At 36.4% G+C, this 19,780-nt stretch overlaps 1 protein-coding gene across 1 annotated transcript; it reads left to right on the top strand.

Moving 5' to 3' along the window:
• The first annotated feature begins 543 nt into the window (after positions 1-543).
• On the top strand, positions 544-19,660 carry LOC126801747 (uncharacterized). Its single transcript, XM_050529201.1, has 22 exons — positions 544-1,198; positions 1,272-1,343; positions 1,570-1,707; positions 1,915-2,033; positions 2,131-2,424; positions 2,566-2,653; positions 2,749-2,854; positions 2,947-3,060; positions 3,173-3,336; positions 3,445-3,568; positions 3,754-4,160; positions 4,310-4,477; positions 4,560-4,695; positions 4,796-4,933; positions 5,042-5,203; positions 5,289-5,486; positions 5,609-5,876; positions 15,422-15,522; positions 15,719-15,841; positions 18,738-19,220; positions 19,278-19,554; positions 19,647-19,660. Exons 1-22 carry the CDS (start codon positions 936-938, stop codon positions 19,658-19,660), a joined length of 3,957 nt encoding a protein of 1,318 aa, XP_050385158.1. The 5' UTR covers positions 544-935.
• Positions 19,661-19,780: the final 120 nt, after the last annotated feature.

The raw sequence follows: 19,780 nt of genomic DNA, 5'->3' as shown, positions 1-19,780 counted from the left end.
CTTTATCCCTTTTGTTGGTAACGAACACGGTGAACTGCAGCAACTGCTTTCCAAGCACCCTCTCGGTTTTACTTGGTCCAGAGATAAACGTACACAAGTTAGAGACCGATCGAGTTTCATAACCCAAGTTAGCGACCTGAAGCCGGGAGAGGAAACTGCAAAGAGAACCCTGACCGTAACCTTGCATACTTATTGTGCACGTCTTCTTAAACCCTACTTTCCTTATTCATCACCACCAAGAGTTCATATATTCCCTTTTTTAGATGAATAAAACACATTCACTGCGAAGTGTTGAATATTTTGTTTATTATCTTGCAGATAGCGAGAAATCTGTAAGGTTTTCTGAAAGCCATTTGAGAGTGAGAAACGAAATAAAAAGAGATTTACTGAAGCTATTCTGGAATATTTTGTTTCGACTCTGATGTCCAAGTCGATTTTCTTTCAAAATCCTGATTCTCATTGGAACCTAAATGTGTACAATGTGAATCTCAGAAGTTTAGGATATCCTCAAAAGATTACAAAAGATCTTGGTTAATACTTCTTTCTCTCTATTTGACCCTATAAATCTGAAGTTTCCTAGTGATATTAGTAACTTTCTTTGATCTTCTTTTTCCTTGCTTCTTTGGGGTTGAGTACTCCTGATAATCTTGATTATCGATGGCCTCCTTCATTGAGGGTTTGGCCAAAAGGTTTGTCACTGATGGCATGAAAGGGTTGGCAGCAGAGGTATTTTCACATTATCAGTATTAAGTTTTGTGCTCAAGTTTCATAATCTAACTCTAGTTTCTATTAACCAAAAAAAAAAAAAAAACTCCAGTTTCTATTGCCACAAACAGAAGCTGGAACACCAATCTGCTCCTGATATTAAATTGAACTCTGTTGCTCCACTTCCATTGGATGACAAAACTTCACACAATTTGTATCCAAATATAAGAATGGAGGGAGCCATTGGAACGCAAGTGAATCATGTTTGTGTTCCTAGTGCTCCTCCATTGTTCCCCCACTCTACATTCGTCATGAATAGAAATATTTTGGAGCAAAATCCAAGTCCTGGTGCACATGAAACAACTCACAGATTAAGTAACACTGCTAACTTAAACACGTGTGTTTTGAAAGAAACCGATACAAGTGTCTGTTCAGGCAGCACTACAGTAATCGAGACAAATGAAATTTCCCCGTCACCCGAATTTCCAGTCAGGTTTGCATGTGTTTTTATGTTTCTGTTGTTTCTTTATTGTGCTGTTCTGGCGAAACTGATATTAGGATTTCAGGACTCATACTGGTATGGAAGTGAATGCACATGTGGTTCCTTCTCTGATTCAGCTCTCTGTATGTAATGCAAGGTTAGTTTAGTTAGGAAGCTGAACTGCTTATTTATTCTGTAGCTACATTTATGCCATTCTCTGTATAGTGCAACTAGTCGCGTCTATAACTGTCATATTAGACTAACTTAAATGAGGAAGTAGTTAAAGCTATTGAGGGTTACTCTCTTAACTTGCAAAAAGTTGAACTTTTCTTGTCAAATACTTACTAGAAGATATTATTAACATATTTTTGTATTGCATACAGAGAGCTAGGTACATGGGGTGCTGCAATTTCTTATGAAGCAGGTGTTAGGGTCTGCCTTCATGCATGGGCGAACAATTATTCCTCTGAAGTTCAATGTTTCCTTGAGAATGAATGTGCACTGTTGCGTTACACATTTGGGTGAGCAAGATCCCTTGATTTCTGTTAATTGTCCACAATACAATGTTTTCTCTTGATAATGCATTTACATGGGAGTAGTAGCCTGAAGGTAGCGCATACGTGATTATATCTTTAAGTCAATACTAGAAATGGGCCGGGGTACTATGTAAGAGTAAATTATAATAATTTCTGCCTTCTGATATGCCTCAATTCATATCTAATTTTCAGCCTACAGAATGTGTTACTACAATCAGAAGCTGAACTTTTGGCCAAAGGATCTTCAAAGCTCTCAAGTGAAGCAGCAGCTCAAAATCCTGTGAAAACTTCTGGAAAAATAAAATTGCAAGGTGAGCCACTTGACTCCCTTCCTCGTTTTATTTTACTTTCCTGTGAATCAGCCAGGCTCTTCGTCATCTCATTTAAAAAAACATTGTCATTGCACAGTTCGCAAAGTAATGATGATTTTGGATGAATCACCTTCCAGCTGCAGTTTATCATCTCTAAAACAGCCAAAGATTAACAAAGACGCAATATGTAGACGTGTCTCCAAATCAAATTCCAGTTTCTTTCCCTGGTTAAAATATGTATGGAAGAAGTATTTACCACCCCATGCCCCAAAAGGTACCTTCCGTCAGAGTTTGGATCATGTGAAGACTAGAGCTAAACATATCGAAAAGGTACCCCGGCTCCTTAAAGCTGCAACAAGTACTTTGTGCAATCCATCTTCATCATCACAAGGTATGTATCTCTAATGTTTTAAGACATTCTGATGGTGGTGAACTTGAGATGAAGGGATGAATTAGTTTACACCTTACTCTTATTTGGCTTAATTTTTCATTTTTAGTAGTATTCTTATAAAATCTGACCTCTTCTTGTCAGAAACGTATTCTTGCTTCTTGAGATTGAGAAGTTCAACTGAAGAGGATGCAATTCGAATGCAACCAGGATCTGGCGAAGCTCATTTCTTGTGCGTACACTTTTCCTTGCCTTATCCTTTTGTTTTTGCATTTTCCTTGTATTTGGTCCATTAAGGGGCCTAATCAAGAACCTGGGTTAATACAGTTTTCCAGATAGCCTTGGTGATGATTTAATCATAGCAGTCCAAGATTCCAAAGGACAGCATTGTGGTCATGCCCGAGCTCAAGTATCTGCTATTGCTGATAAGCCTGTATGATTTTCATAATTTAGTAATGTCCCTTGCATTGATAATTTTGGTCCATAGTTTATGCTATAGAGCTTTATTCTTTATGTTATATTCAGGATGACAAGTTACGATGGTGGCCTTTATATACCGATCTAGAGCTTGAACCTGTTGGTAAAATTCAGTTATGCATGGAGTATTCCACGAATCCGGATGAAAATCATCATCTTAAGGTACTTATGTGCAGAATTATTGTATCAGTGTAAATCAAATCTTTTCTAGGAAGTTGATTTCCATAACTTTAAATCCAACTTTTTTTTGTTTTCAATTGCTTCCCTTGTACAGTCTGGTTCCATTGCAGAAACTGTGGCGTATGACTATGTCTTCGTAGCTGCAGTCAAATTTCAAGATTTTCAGCAAAGAAGCTTCTTGATAGATGGCCCTTGGAAATGGTTACTAACTGAATTTGCATCTTACTTTGGAATATCAGAGGCATACACAAAATTAAGGTAGTGAATATGCTTGCAACTTTCCTTTAACTTGCTATGCAAAAGTGGGATAAACGTAATTTGGATCTTCAAGGTGCTGTGGTGTAAAAATATCTATTCTACTTGCAGACACCTTTCCTACGTTATGGATGTGGCAACACCAACCAAAGACTGTCTGACCATAGTACATGATATGCTATCGGATATATTTTCGATGAAGGGAAAGAGCACAAATCAGCTTAGTCCATTGGAGGTAAGAGAACTCATCTTGAGCTCAGTTTTTGTCATAATATTAGAGTGATGAAACTAATGATGTACTTTTTATCATAGGTGACACTTAAATGCCATAGTTACTTGGTCTGACATTTATTCTAATTCCACAATGTTGCATTTTGTTTCCATCTTTATTAATTTCTTTTCCAATTATAAAACTGCCAGAATCACATGCTGGTGAAGATTTTGGATCAAGTAAACCAGACTCTTGCTTTGGTTTTTGAGAATTACAAGTCACTTGAAGAAGATTCGCCCTCAGGGATGACAAATGTTTTTAAACCTGCCAGTGGATTGGTGCCACCATCTTTGGTACCTGCAATCCAGCTATACTCCCTTCTGCATGATGTGTTGAGTCCTGAAGCGCAAATGAAGCTCTGTAGATATTTTCGGGTTGCTGCAAAGAAGAGGTTAAGAGGGCACTTCGTGGAGACAGATAACCTTTTTCTAAGTAGTAATGAGGGAATACACAAGGATCCCATCACTTCTTATCAGAAGATGAATTCTCTGATCTCAAGCATCAGGAATGAAATTCTCACTGACATAAGCATCCAGAACCAGAACATCCTCCCATGGTATACATCATGATTCTCTTTCATTCATCCGAGTTGCTATCATGCTTTGTGTTTTTAAATTCTGGAAGCCAATGACTGTAGAATTGTATATTAACTGAACTCACCTCACTCATGTACTTTAATTGTTATCCTATATGATTTTTGTGCAGTTTTGTAGACCTACCAAATATTTCTTCATCCATATACAACGTTGAGCTCTGCAGTAGATTGTGTGCTTTCCTTGTTGCATGTCCTCCTCCAGGCCTATCACCTCCAGTTGCAGAACTTATTATTGCAACAGCTGAATTCCAGAGAGATCTTTCCTTGTGGAACATCACGTACATTTTCCCTCGAATCTTAATCTGTGTTTTTATTACATTGCCTGTTGCATCTGTCCTAATTACAGTCTCAATTTTACAGTCCTGTAGTTGGTGGAGTTGATGCTAAAGATTTGTTTCACTCGCATATAGTTTCCTGGATTCGAGACAAGCATCGTACTTTGCTTGACAGGTGCCAACTAGATAAAATATATTACTATTTACAGAATCGCACAAGTGTTTACCCAACTTCCTCTCGTAGATTTTTCTTTATATCTTATGAGCATACAATTATTAGCACAAAGTTTTCTGCTATCACACCCTTACAATCAATTTCAGGAAAACTGGTCTGATAAAGAAACAAAGAATGAGACAAATCCCTTTATTCATGTCATTTATAACCAGCTGATGGAAACCCTAAATGAATATGAGATCATCAGTTCTCACTTGCCGATGTATGCACCTGCTTTGGAGAATGTAAGTGCAATTCACTTTCCAAGTCTTTCTTCTTTCAGTATTTTTCTAGCCAACTGAACCTATAAAATCTAGCTAAAATCTAATGGACGTTATTTGTGAATTTAAAAGGCTGTTGCAGATGTTGAGATGGCAGTTGCTAAAACTATGGAAGAATGCTATTCTAATGTTTTATCACCATTGAAGGACAATCTGAGCAACAAAGTACTAGGCAACAAGTATGTCAAAATATTATCCAATCAAACCATTGAGACTTATTCTGTCCTAGCTGAGGTTAATCTCTTTTCTAAATCTGAAGGTTACATGAAATTTGATCATCCTTTGTACAAATTATTGATATTTCTTCCCTTTTTTTCAGGTAGGAATTGTTTTCAACTCCATGAAGTGCATGCTAGATGTCATGTGGCCCAACATAGAAGCAAAGTTCCAGTCTTGGCTTCCTTGCATCGATGATGATGGATACACCAGGGGAGAACATCTCAATGATGTAATTGTACTTCTGAGAACAAAATACAGAAATTACCGACGGGTAATTGTGGAGAAGCTTGCAAAAAATGTGATGGAAAGTTCCATGTCCACAATATATAGTGTTAAACACCGCCAAACTATTATTTACTAGAAAAAAATCAATTTACATGATTAAAGACAGACATAATTAGTAAAATATGTCTTTTACAGGCTAGAGTCCAGGCAGCAACAAAGTTGAAGAACATTATGCGAGACTCAAAGGACGTGGAATCAGAGGTTCGAAGTAGAATGCAACCTCTAGAGGATCTTTTGCGGAAGGAAATAGATAATCTCAGTACTGTCGCCAATCCTACTGTGTGTGCAGAACTCTGCCACGAATTTTGGGACAGGACAGGACAGGATGTCCTGCGTCTCTTGGAATATAGGAAGAGCAGACCCTATTACAAAGGCCTTCGTGTTGCAATTTCGGCAAGTTTTTGTTGGAAAATGGTTGGAAAAACCATTTAAAACCAAATTTTAATTGATTAATTAAATTAAGTTAAACTTATAATTAATCAAAGATGAACATAGATTTGAGTTCTCCATAATGAGGGCTACATGATCATATGTTTGTTTGTGTAATTTGGTTTGTGGGTGAATAAGAAATTGTCACTCAAAGATGGCTACTTAGAATGAGGGAAATGTAATTGTCCCACATTGGAAAAGAGAAGTGTTGAAAAGCCTTTATATAGAATCCATTGTGTATGGATTGTAAAGTGTGTAAGCCCTTTTATACCCTCTCGCGCACGCGCATGGGGTGCAAATCCTAGGTCGCAAGGGAAACTCGTGTATGCCCGTGCGACCTGCGGACACGAATGCAACACCGAATTGAGGGTCGGAACGCAGATTCTCTTTGACTGTTCAAATTCTTTTTTTGTAACAACTGAGTTATTGTGTGTTATGGAGAATTATAACAGAATTGAAATCAATGTTTGTAACATATGTAACTCATATATGTTATGATCTTTTGATTTCTATAACCGCCATCTTATTTATTGCTGATTGCAATTCCTCACAGTATAAATAGTCACCATCCTTTCATTGTAAAATCACCCATTCGAAACACATTTCTCTCCCACTCTCAAAGTTCTTAGTTCTTCTCTGGTGATAGATAGGGGTACCTTTCGAGTTCGTTGAGGGTTCTAGTTAGTAGTGCAACTTTCTAGAATTGTTTAGTCGTTATATCCTGGGAGACAAGCGCCAAGCATCCTTGCACCGGTAGAGGAGGCGTAAACGTCTTAAGGACAGTGTGGTATCACACACGTCTCGACTAGTTCATCCATCACAAATCGTTCGGTATTTTTGTTGAATTTCTTTCGTGTTCTTCATTTCTGATTTATAATTATTTATAATTCAGCTTATTAAATTATATATGCAATATATCACCGATCTTTACAACAATCTTAAGACGTTTACTTTTGATATTGCTTATATAATTTGTATTCGATATTTATCTGAATTTTTTCAAGTAAACTTACACCTTGTGTGTGTGCTTCAGTTTCTAAAAAATGACTAACGGAGAAAATTCTGGAAATGGCAAGGGACCTTTGGTGCCAACTGTGCCTACTGCTCTCGTTGTACCTGTCTCAGTATCCCATGGGGAAAAACCTGAGAAGTTCAACGGTTTGCATTTCAAGAGGTGGCAACAAAAGATGATGTTTTATCTGACCACTCTGAATCTTGCAAGATTTTTGACGGAGAATGCTCCTGAGTTAAAGGAAGATGACCATGGCGATCAAGCAAAGATTGCTGCTGTGAATGCATGGAATAATTCTGACTACTTATGTAGGAATTATATCATGAATGGTCTAGCCGACTCATTGTACAATGTGTACATTAGCATGGGAACGGCAAAGGAGCTATGGGAATCCTTGGAGAAAAAATATAAAACCGAGGATGCCGGCGCCAAGAAGTTTATCATGGGCCGCTTCCTTGATTATAAAATGGTGGATTCCAAAACTGTAATGAGTCAATTCTCTGAGATTCAGCTAATCCTGCAAGAGATTCACGCTGAAGGAATGCAACTAGGTGAAAGTTTTCAAGTGGCATGTGCTATTGAAAAGTTACCACCTGCTTGGAAAGACTTCAAGAATTATTTGAAGCACAAGCGAAAGGAAATGACCATGGAGGATCTAGAGATTAGACTTCGCATTGAGGAAGACAACCGAGGATCCGAAAAGAAAGCATGGATCAATGATGTCTCTGCCAAGGCAAACATGATGGAACATGGTCAAGGTTCCAAAAACAAGAAAGGCAAGTATCATGGGTCCAAACTGGGGCCGAAAGGAGGCATTTTCAAGAAGCCAAGGTTTGAAGGCAAGTGCTACAACTGTGACAAGACTGGTCACAAGTCTGTGGACTGCAACAAACCAAAGAGGAACAAAAAGAGAGAGGCAAACCTGATTGAAGCCGTCACTCAGGAGGTTGCAGACATGAACCTCTGTTGTATGATATCAGATGATAGCATGGAAAAAGTCAGTGATTATTACTGGGGACTAAATGACTTAGAGCTATGGTATGACCAAGCCAAGTTTTTGGATTGATCTGTAGAACAGAACTGAAATTATCGAATAAATTGATGTATGTTCTTAAGGGTTTTATGAGTATAAAACTCCGTGTTGACAAATGTGTTTTGTCTGAAATTGACATAGAGCCATGGGTGGTGGATTGTTTAATGTCAAAAACTAGTTATTACACCTATATGAGTCTTCCTAATTTATGGTAGTGAAGAATATAATATATGTCAATTAACATGCACAAGTGTGAACTTGTGTAGAGACAAAACTGATTAGATCATCTTCCAAAGTGTTGAAAGAAACAATGAACCCCTTGATCTGATTCATACAGATGTGTGTGATTTAAAATCAACGGTATCTAGAGGGAATAATAAATACTTTATTACCTTCATAGATGATAGCAAGAAATATTGCTATGTGTATTTGCTAAATTGCAAAAGTGAGGCCATAGAGAAGTTCATTCTCTATAAAAATAAGGTTGAGAACCAACTCAACAACAAAATTAAGGCACTAAGAAGTGACCGAGGGGGTGAGTATAAATCGCCATTTGCTGAGACTTGTGCTCAGAATGAGATTATACATCAAATGACTGCTCCATACTCACTACAATCAAATGGTGTAGCAAAACACAAAAATCATACTCTAAAGGATATGATGAATGTTATGCTACTCAGTTTTGGGATGCCACCCAACATGTGGGGAGACGCGATTCTCACGGCAAATTACCTTTTAAATAAGGTGCCCAAAAGGAAAGAAGAGAAAACTCCATATGAGTTATGGAAAGGGAGAAAACCATCCTATAAATACTTAAAAGTATGGGGATGTTTGGCAAAAGTGAAAATTCCTAAACCTAAAAAGGTGAAGAATTGGCCTAAAACAGGGATTGCATCTTTATTGGATATGCACATAACAGTTCGGCTTATCGATTCCTAGCCCACGATTCGAATATTCCTGAAATTCATAAGGATACGATAATTGAATCTAGAAATGCATCTTTCTTTGAAAATGTATTTCCACGGAAGTCTAGAGAGGAATTTAATTCTTCTAAACGGGCACGTGAAGACAACCGAGCCGAAACTGATGATGCTCAGGATCAAGAATCTGAGTCGAAGTCCGAATCTGAGTCTGAGGTTGAACCTAGACGAAGTAAAAGGGCAAGGACCGCAAAGTCCTATGGACCTGACTTCTTGTCATATATGGTTGAAGGTGATCCCCGTACCTTCAAAGAGGCAGTTAGCTCTATTGATGGTCCTCTATGGAAAGAAGCAATTAAAAGTGAGGTTGACTCCATCATGCAAAATCACACTTGGGAATTAGTGGATTTGCCACCTGGATGTAAGCCTTTGACTTCCAAGTGGATTTTCAAAACGAAATTAAAAGTTGATGGGTCAATAGACAAGTACAAGGCTAGACTTGTTATTAAAGGCTATAGGCAAAATGAGGGTTTGGTTTATTTTGACACTTATTCTCCTGTGATGAGAATAACATCCATACGGATGGTACTTGCAAGTGCAGCGTTGCACAAACTTGAAGTACACCAAATGGATGTAAAGACGGTTTTCCTAAATGGAGATGTAGAAGAAGAAATCTACATGGAACAGCCAGAAGGTTTTCTGCTCCTTCTCAGAGTAAGAAGGTGTGCAGATTGGTTAAGTCATTATATGGCTTAAAACAAGCACCAAAACAATGGCATGAGAAATTTGATAATGCCATGATCACCAGTGGATTTAGAATAAATGAAGGTGATAAGTGTGTATATATCAAAGACACTGAAAATGGATATATCATTTTATGTCTATATGTGGATGATATGCTTATCGTTGGGAGCAACGATAAGATGATCAAGTCTACTAAAGACATGTTGAATTCTAAGTTTGACATGAAAGACTTGGGACTTGCTGATGTCATTTTAGAAATTAAAATTACGAGAACATCAGAAGGGCTAGTGTTGAGTCAAACACACTATGTGGACAATATTCTTGGGAAATTTGACAAGGAAGGTTCTGGAATTGTCAGAACTCCTGTAGATTTGAATCTACATTTGTCCAAGAATAAAGGTGAAAGTGTTTCTCAATTAGAGTATTCAAGAATAATTGGGAGTCTAATGTACTTAACAAGTTGTACAAAACCAGATCTAGCTTATGCGGTTCATAAGCTAAGTAGGTACACGAGTAATCCTGGAGCTATGCATTGGCAAGCGATTGGAAGAGTACTCAAATACCTAAGGTATACTCGTACCTACGGGTTGCACTACACATCATACCCAGCTGTTATAGAAGGGTTCACTGATGCGAACTGGATATCTGACATGAAAGACTCAAAGTCTACTAGCAGATATGTATTTACGCTAGGGGGTGGAGCAGTGTCCTGGAAGTCCTCAAAACAAACAGTTATAACTAGATCCACAATGGAGTATGAGTTTGTAGCACTAGACAAATGTGGGGAGGAAGCAGAATGGCTACGCCAGTTCATAGAGGACATTCCTAGATGGACAAAACCTGTGCCTGCGATCGGTATACATTGTGATAGTCAATCTGCAATTAGCAGGGCACAGAGTAAGATGTATAATGGTAAGTCTAGACACATTCGTCGAAGACATAATACCATTAGACAACTACTCTCAACTGGAGTTATCTCTATAGACTATGTACAGTCTAAGGATAATATTGCTGATCCTTTAACTAAAGGGTTAAACAGAGAGTTAGTTGAAAAGTCATCGAAGGGAATGGGACTAAAGCCCATTGGAAATTAAAAATCACTACAGTGGATACCCAACCTAGCTGACTGGAGATCCCAAGATCTAGGTTCAAAAGGGAAAACCAAACTATAGAGATTTGTTTGGATCACTGTGGGGAGTTCCCCAAGTCCATTCCTATGATAAAAACCAGTGATACCCGTAAAGGATGAGGTTAAGTTAAAACTTTTAATGATTCTTATGCGTCGAGAAATCGAGCAGAGTAATGCGGGTTACTCTTAATTAAGAGATCACCTATGCAAGAGAGAAGTGGGGCCGCTTCTAGGGGAGTTAATGAGGGCATAACTCTTATCAAACTACTTGCAGAACCAGGCGTGTGTTCCATAGCCAAAATGGGCACAAAAATGAGAACCGAAGTGTACCAGGGAGACTCCTGTGTAAAGTATGTTATCATTTACACAAATGACGAATAGTTCAAAGACATCGCGTCTACTATTTAGTTAGTAAAGTAAGCATACTTTTATAAGGGAAGGTTCAAAGGGTCAAACCTACATATCCTATGCAGGTTTCAACCGTAGAAATCTATCACCAAATTCTATCGAGTCTTTGGTGGCCAATTTCATTCATGTGGGGAATTGTTGGAAAATGGTTGGAAAAACCATTTAAAACCAAATTTTAATTGATTAATTAAATTAAGTTAAACTTATAATTAATCAAAGATGAACATAGATTTGAGTTCTCCATAATGAGGGCTACATGATCATATGTTTGTTTGTGTAATTTGGTTTGTGGGTGAATAAGAAATTGTCACTCAAAGATGGCTACTTAGAATGAGGGAAATGTAATTGTCTCACATTGGAAAAGAGAAGTGTTGAAAAGCCTTTATATAGAATCCATTGTGTATGGATTGTAAAGTGTGTAAGCCCCCTTATACCCTCTCGCGCACGCGCAGGGGGGGGTGCAAATCCTAGGTCGCAAGGGAAACTCGTGTATGCCCGTGCGACCTGCGGACACGAATGCAACACCGAATTGAGGGTCGGAACGCAGATTCTTTTTGCATTTCCAAAAATTCGGTTTTTGACTTTTCAAATTCTCTTTGACTGTTCAAATTCTTCTTTTGTAACAACTGAGTTATTGTGTGTTATGGAGAATTATAACAGAATTGAAATCAATGTTTGTAACATATGTAACTCATATATGTTATGATCTTTTGATTTCTATAACCGCCATCTTATTTATTGCTGATTGCAATTCCTCACAGTATAAATAGTCACCATCCTTTCATTGTAAAATCACCCATTTGAAACACATTTCTCTCCCACTCTCAAAGTTCTTAGTTCTTCTCTGGTGATAGATAGAGGTACCTTTCGAGTTCGTTGAGGGTTCTAGTTAGTAGTGCAACTTTCTAGAATTGTTTAGTCGTTATATCCTGGGAGACAAGCGCCAAGCATCCTTGCACCGGTAGAGGAGGCGTAAACGTCTTAAGGACAGTGTGGTATCACACACGTCTCGACTAGTTCATCCATCACAAATCGTTCGGTATTTTTGTTGAATTTCTTTCGTGTTCTTTATTTCTGATTTATAATTATTTATAATTCAGCTTATTAAATTATATATGCAATATATCACCGATCTTTACAACAGTTTTTGCACTTCAGTCAGTAAGCTTCAATATTTGGAAATGATAAACTTGTTCATCGAGTAGTTGACTTGAACAACTAATGCTCACCAAGAGTCAAGTATTATGAACTACATTGTTATATTGCTTGCTGGCGTTTCTCTTAATTGGTGTATTTAACCTGCCATATGTGCAGATCGTGGATGACATATTCGGTTCAGAAATGCGAAGACTATGCAGAAATTCATTGCAAGAAAAAGACGTGGCGCCACCCGAATCAATAAAGGAAGTACATTCCATGCTTGATCAGGATACTGCAATATGTATAACAAGGAGAGAACTACGAGACAACACATGGATATAGGTTGAAAATTTTTCTATATACTGTACTGACATACGAGATTATGCTTGTATCCAGAAGGTCGGAAGCAGGATATATAGTAGAGACAATACAAACAAGCCCGCACATGTCAATTTGAATCAATCCACTGTAGGTCTGAAAGGCAATGAAATCTATGAAGATTGATCTTCTCATTGACATGTACAACTAGTGAGTCCATAAGTGAACTAAACGAAATGTATTTTCTCATTGTTGAAAGAAGATTCAAGCTCCACACTTGTTTAAAGATTACTAATTACGCCAACGAAATCAACCAAGAATTTAATCTACAGTTTATCTTGATAAACGATCCTGGTTCAGCATGAACTGGGTTTGTGATTTGGTCAATAGGCTCGATGGGATTCATCTTGATGTGATCTAAGGTCTTGTTTATTTAACAGATTTCCGAGCCTACTTCCCTAATACTACCTTCTCCATGAATAATGGGGATGTATAGCTAATAAGTGCAAGAAAATGGTTCATCTTGCAAAGATTTGATTAAAATAATCAATCCTAGCCTTGCTTCGATTTCTATTATCTACATATGAATGATGAGATCCTTTTATTGTTATAATTTATCTTATATAATTTGGTTGAAACTAAGGTTTGCAGGAAGTTTTTAGTCTAATATATATTGTAAGTGCATCTTTAGCAATGTTAGTCATATTTTAGTTAAATTTCAAGAAAAATAGCTTAAAAGTCATTTTATCTAGCCAATTTAAAAATATGTCTACATCAGTTCTCTCTATTTTAATTTTATTTGAATTCAAAGTATTCATTACATACCTAAAAAATATTTTAAATTTATTTATAAATTATATATAATGCCACAGAAGGAATGTCTTAAATGCAAATGTTTTAACTTTGAGCTATATATCCCACTAGACAAATTTGTCGAGTGGGATAGCTCAAAATTAAAGCAAAGTTATAATAGAGAATTTAGTCCAACCACTAAATTTTGTAAAAAGCTAAACATACTCTCTAAAATAACTTAAAAGTTATAATAGAGAATTTGTAAGATGTCGATAATTTAAATTAAAACTATCTAAATACCCCTTGATAGATATATTTTTTATTTCTTTTCTCTCTTATATAGTTATATTCATAACTCCTAAATTGGTACTTGGACAAAAGTTCTAAGATATAGTTGAATTTGTCAACTTATGTACAATTACAAATAAAGACATACGAGTACTATAATAAATAAACGTTTTCTCAATTCTCATGAAACACTTTATTTCATTAGCTCTCCAGATCAAAACTTTTTTTCATAGCATGTTAATCATCTGTAAATGTACTAACCAACAAAATTTGAAACCCACAGTTTATATATATAAACCTCTAATTATCTATAAAAATAGTAAATTACTAATTCAAATGTCAACAAATTAAGCAAGAATATATCCAGCTGATCAAGAACATGCATAGATCTTATACACGTGTTTTGGGTACTGTTTAAGAACATGAGCAATATATATTTCATATTGAATTAGAACTGCATGAACACATATTTTGTAGTAATACGTAAGTTCTTCAATAAAATTGTTGTACTATATGATTGTAGGGTGTACTAAATTTCATGCGTATACCTTGTAATATGGTTAACACATGACTAAACGACAAATTGATTTGATAAGAAAAGTTAGAACACCATAACCCACTTCAAATCGATGACAAAAGACAAATCAAATTGAACTTTTTTTTTAGAAATTGAAAGCGAAACAAAGATTTTTTGACAATGGGTACTTTTGGAAAACTAGAGAGGTGCAAATACCATTTTAGTTTTTTTTTGTAAAAGTGTATTTTATTGAGTAAGGAGGTTTAACTGTCAATTTTAGAAGTATGAATAGAAGTTCCATTTATTAAACTAGAAAGAAAAAAAGTTAATTCTTGAGCTTCTTCTCTGGATAACCAAAACTAGGATATGGGTATATGATTGTCAATCTTCAATACAAGAATTTTAATTATATAAATTGATTGTAATCGAAAAAAAAATTACAAATTTATTTGTATACCTACTGCCAATAAAATCAAATAACATTAATTACTAGTGATGATGAAATCAAATTATATCATATATCCACTTACTAGAGAACGAAGAAGCTTAAGAAAGAAGAGATTTTGAAGAAGAGAAAGAAGAGATGAAAAAATAAGATAATAAAAATAAAAGGCATTTAAGGAAGTTAAGAGATAGTTAACATCCAATTTGCATAGAAGAAGACGGAAATGACCATTTGGTTGAAAATTGAGACTGAGAGTCGAAACTTGAAAAAATTAAGGAGTAACCTATATTGTTCATATATGAATACATGTGGGAATAATTACGTAGAAGATATTGACTCAGTTAATGTGATTGACCATATTGAATCTACTTGATATCGAAGAACACAATTCAAATAGAGTATTTTATGTAATATTACTTATTAATTCTTTTGTGATTCTTATATCTCTTTTGATTTCTCAATGGACACTATGAAACATTATTTTTTACGAATACCAAGATTTTTAACAATTCTTGATAAAAAAAATTCCGCTCACCTAACTTTTGGACATTAGATCCATAACTGGTTTCATATGTCCTTACTTTTCTTATTATGATCATTGTTGGCCTGTGATAATTTGTTTGCCTTTACATTCTCTCTCTCTCAGTGCATGTCTCTGATAATTTGATGATGATGATGATAGGATGATGGATCTTCTTCATATTAATGAATTATCATATGAAATAAAAGTTTTGATTACTGAAATGAAATTCTTTCACTTTCCCTTATTGTAGGTTGGGGATTTTCAATTGGAAGTGTAGCCGAGTTGTGCGCTACCGCTATTAACATTGTTTTCCTCTTGAGTTTACTGGGCCACGACATGGTGAAAAATGAGGTAATTTGACTCCCAATGCCAGCCGTGGGGGTTTGGTTTTGTTTTGAGGGTGTTAAAGAAGCCTGCAACTACTTATTGGACAAGGGCTTTAGGGTAGAGATTCAAAGAATAGGCTTTAGGATGTTGGATCTTCTTCATGTTTTGTAATGAATTATCAGAAGGACGTGATGATGATGCTTCAGTGATGCACAAGCAGGAGGTTGAGGATGCCCAACAGGAGGTTCAGGAGATCCGGGAGGATTCTCCGGTAGCTCAGGAAGAGGATGCGGCTCCTCCTCCTATGGGGTTTGAGGAAGCACTGAAATGCATCTGGTCCGAGGTAAAAAAAATCGAGATTCATTATTTTCAGTTTTTTATGGATTTCAGTAACTTTTAGGTGCATTCGAATGCTCTTGGTTTGGTCCTGCACGCCTCCACAAAGCTCCTCCAATGCTCTTGGTTTGGTCCTGCCCGCAAGCTCCCCAAAAGCTTATATATTCTATGACTCTCTGTTCAATTGGGTTACCATGAGTGTGCTCTTCTTTTGGTGCACCAACCACCACACTAGAACATGCTTTAAGATGATTGATCTTCTTCATGTTTTGTAATAAATTATCATATGAAATGAAAGTTTTGTTTATTTGCAAGGTTCGAAAAAACGTCAGGCGGCATGCAGGTAAACATCCACCTCCTAGCGCCTAGATGGCTGCTAGGCAACCTCTTAGGCGGTTTCGAATTATTAAATATTTGATATATATGTATTTAAAATATTTTTATGATTAAAAATATATAATGATGCTCAATAGTATAGTCTAAATTCACAATAACTTAAGTGCAAAGTCCATACAAAAAATATTAGAACAAAAGATAAATTATAAAACAAATGCAATACTAAATCTCAAGTTTTTTTAGGTACGTTTTTTTAATCAACTGATTTTTGACCACCTATAACCACCTAGTGGCGCCTAGGTGACCACTTAATTTACAAAATGCCGAGGTAAAATCGTCGCGGTAACAATCAGTCAACAACAAATGCTCATCCAGTTCTTCTTATAGAGTTGAGATATACTTGTTTCAATAATCAATCATAAATTTGTGTTTTGTGAGACCATGCACTCCTCTTAATCACCGATTTAAAGAATTAAACCTTCTAAGTCTTGGATGACATATTTGCTATGAAGCACGGACACGTGCTATGGGCAGCGTATTGCGTGTCTGAAACGGACACGCTCGGACACGCGAACTGACTTTGGACACGGCCCAAACACGCGAGTATCCGAATCGAACACGCGGACACGCACCAACTTATAATAAAAGTGAAAGTGCTTATGGTGATATTCGAACCTTGGTCATCCAAGACACTCAACAACTCCTCAACCATTCCAACATATTCATTTTTGTTATATTTATGCACACTTTAATATATATAAGGAGAGAAACTCGTGATAAAAATAAAAATGATTGTGGTGGGATTCGAACCTTGGTTATCCAAGGTACTTATCAAGTCCTTAGCCATTCTAACAAGTTATGTTTTCATCATTTTAATGCACACTTTGACATATATATACATCTAAAATTCTAAATACTTTCAAATTTATAAATTAATTTTTTTAATATATATATATATTAAAAATAATATTTAATTAACGTATCCACCACGTGTCCGTGTCCAACAAAAATTTCTATATGTCGTGTCTACGTATCGAATCGTGTCAAATACGAACACTCGTGTCCGTGTCCGTGCTACTTAGCATATTTGGCTTGGAAATAATGACTACTGGAATTTAGTGATACATGCCACCAGAATCTACCAAGCAAGTACATTCCATTCTTTATCAGACTATTGAACTTTGGTTTTTCGTATATGTACTGAATGAAGACACAACATAAGCATATATACTCACATAAGATTGGTGAGTAGCAGGATCGAAGAGACAAGACAAGCACATTTACTATGTAGTTCTGCATAATAAATTTAAAGAGGGCGAACATGAACAAAATTTAAGAGAAATTAAAACAATATCTTTTCTCCGGGTCATTCTATGCATATACAAAAATGATAAGCAAGTTCCTCTGATATAAATAAGGAAAGAATTCAGTTTACTACCTTGAGGTTGGATCTTTTATCACGTTTGTCTCTATTGTTTGTTTTTAATCACGTATGCTCTTATTCTTCCAAAATCTCATCAAGTGCGGAAAAAAATTCAAATCCCCTCTAGGACTAACGTAATCATCCTACGTGGGGTGGGGGGACAACGAGGACCCATTTTGCAGTTTGAAATCCTAATTTTGTCAAAAAGACGAAAGTATCCCTCTACCCCATTCCCCCCCCCCCCCCCCATACGCCCCAATTTTCTTTTATACGCCCCCATTTTGTTTTAAACCCATATCTGCTAATCTCAATTGAGACCAGCGCAATACTCTCAAGCTTATTTTAAAACGAAAATTATAAACCCATATTTCACTCCAAATTGAAGAACATAGATCGACGACCGAATTTGATGAGCTAGCCTAGATGAAAAAAACATAGATTTAGATAGATGGCGTTTCGCGATGAGTTGATACCGCGACTAACTAATGGAGAACAACTCGAAGAAGTACCCGAATACGGTGAGTGTTTAATTTAGGATGTTAGTTTTGAATTTGAATAATGGATTTTTTTATTTTGATAACTGGAGTATTGTAGCAGCGACGTGTACTGCAACAACGGTGGGCTATTGTAGCAGTGACGGGTAACTGTAGTAGTTTTTAGGGGTTTCAAATTTTGGGGTGTTTAGATGATTCTATATGGTTTAGTTCGAAGTTAGGGTTTGAAGATATATGTTTTTAAGATTGAGATGCTTCTGATACAAAGACTTAAGCTTCTTATTTGAATATTCAAAGACAGAGAGTCATGTGTTTGTTGTCGGGTTGTGTTTAAAATGATTTTACGAATGGTTAATGGTTGTGCAAGGGTGTGTGGTCCTATACCTGAGCTATGATGTTGAGTATTTAATCATGTTCTTAATGAGTTGTATGTCATACTTGCAAATAACCCTGACTTTTTTACCATGAAAGTTTACCATAGAGGCTACTGCAATCATGTAGAGGGAATATACATTGGACGATCAGTTTCATATTATGATAAAGTCGACAAGAACAAAATGAGCTTGGTTGAAGTAGATGGCATGGTGAAGGGCATTAATCCAAAATATGTTGGCAGAAGGATAGATTACTAGTATTCTTGTGGCAACAAGGCTGATGCAAAGACAAAGCTCTCCAAAGATGATGTAACTAAGATGTGCAAAATGGTGCCTACATTTAGGGTAATAATATTGTGGCTTGATATGTTGGAGCTGGATCCAAACTATTATGGAGATGATCTTGATGAGCTATTCATGTATGAAGATCAAATTGCTGATTGGAGTCAAAGCAAACTCAATGTGATCATAGAAGAGCTTCCAGATTCTCCAAAAAGGCCAAAGAGTAGTGTGAAGATTGTGGAACTCCCTGAATCGCCCAAGAAAAAGGCTCTTCTAGGTATTAAAATTTCGGAGCCATTAGGTGAAGTGCCTACTCAAGGTAGCTCAGCTCCTACGTTAAAGGATATTGGTAAGGGTAAGAGAAAAATGGAGGTAGATGAGTATGATCTTGATGATGATGATAAATATTTTGAAGACAATGGTCCTTATGATGGTGAATCTGATGTGGACTATAACCCAACAAAAGGTGATGATGAGGTAGCATAATATGACATAGATGATGACTTCATATTCGATAGGGTAACTGAACCAAAGGGCGATGAGAATGCCACACCTGAAACAACGGGAGTTACCACTAATCTTGGAACTAAGGGAGATGGTTTGGTTGAGGATGATGAGAATATATTTGGGGCTGTGGATTTTGATGAGGAATCAATAGGATTTGAATGTCATTCTAATGGCAAGGGTGGTATTGTGTACCCAGAATTTAACCCTAAAGTGGACATGGAGAAGCCAAGGTTTCGTGTGAAAATGTTGTTTGCTACCGTGCAATTACTAAGAGATGTTGTGGTTGAGCAAGCAATTAAGCAAGGTTGTGAGCCAATTTTTTATAAAAGTGATCAAGGCAAGATCAGGGTAATTTGTGCTATAGAAAACTATGATTTTGATCTGTATGCATCACAGATGCAGCACTGTAACACATTTCAGATCAAGATTATCAGCCAAAATACAATTGTACAAGGGTTATATATAACAGTGCAGTAAGAGTGCCATACCTTGTGAAAATGTACCAACTAGAAAAAAAATAATATATAAAT

The sequence above is a fragment of the Argentina anserina genome, chromosome 1, assembly GCF_933775445.1.
Source record: "Argentina anserina chromosome 1, drPotAnse1.1, whole genome shotgun sequence".
Lineage (NCBI taxonomy): Eukaryota > Viridiplantae > Streptophyta > Magnoliopsida > Rosales > Rosaceae > Argentina > Argentina anserina.
Note: the sequence above shows the minus strand (reverse complement) of the source record. Positions and strands in the feature narration are given on the sequence as shown.

Bases quoted from the DNA above. Each gene is read 5' to 3' on its own strand.
- LOC126801747 (XM_050529201.1), top strand. From the start codon at position 936: ATGGAGGGAGCCATTGGAACGCAAGTGAATCATGTTTGTGTTCCTAGT. The intron at 1,344-1,569 runs GTTAGTTTAGTT...TATTGCATACAG, and splicing joins CTCTCTGTATGTAATGCAAG to AGAGCTAGGTACATGGGGTG. The intron at 1,708-1,914 runs GTGAGCAAGATC...TCTAATTTTCAG, and splicing joins CTGTTGCGTTACACATTTGG to CCTACAGAATGTGTTACTAC.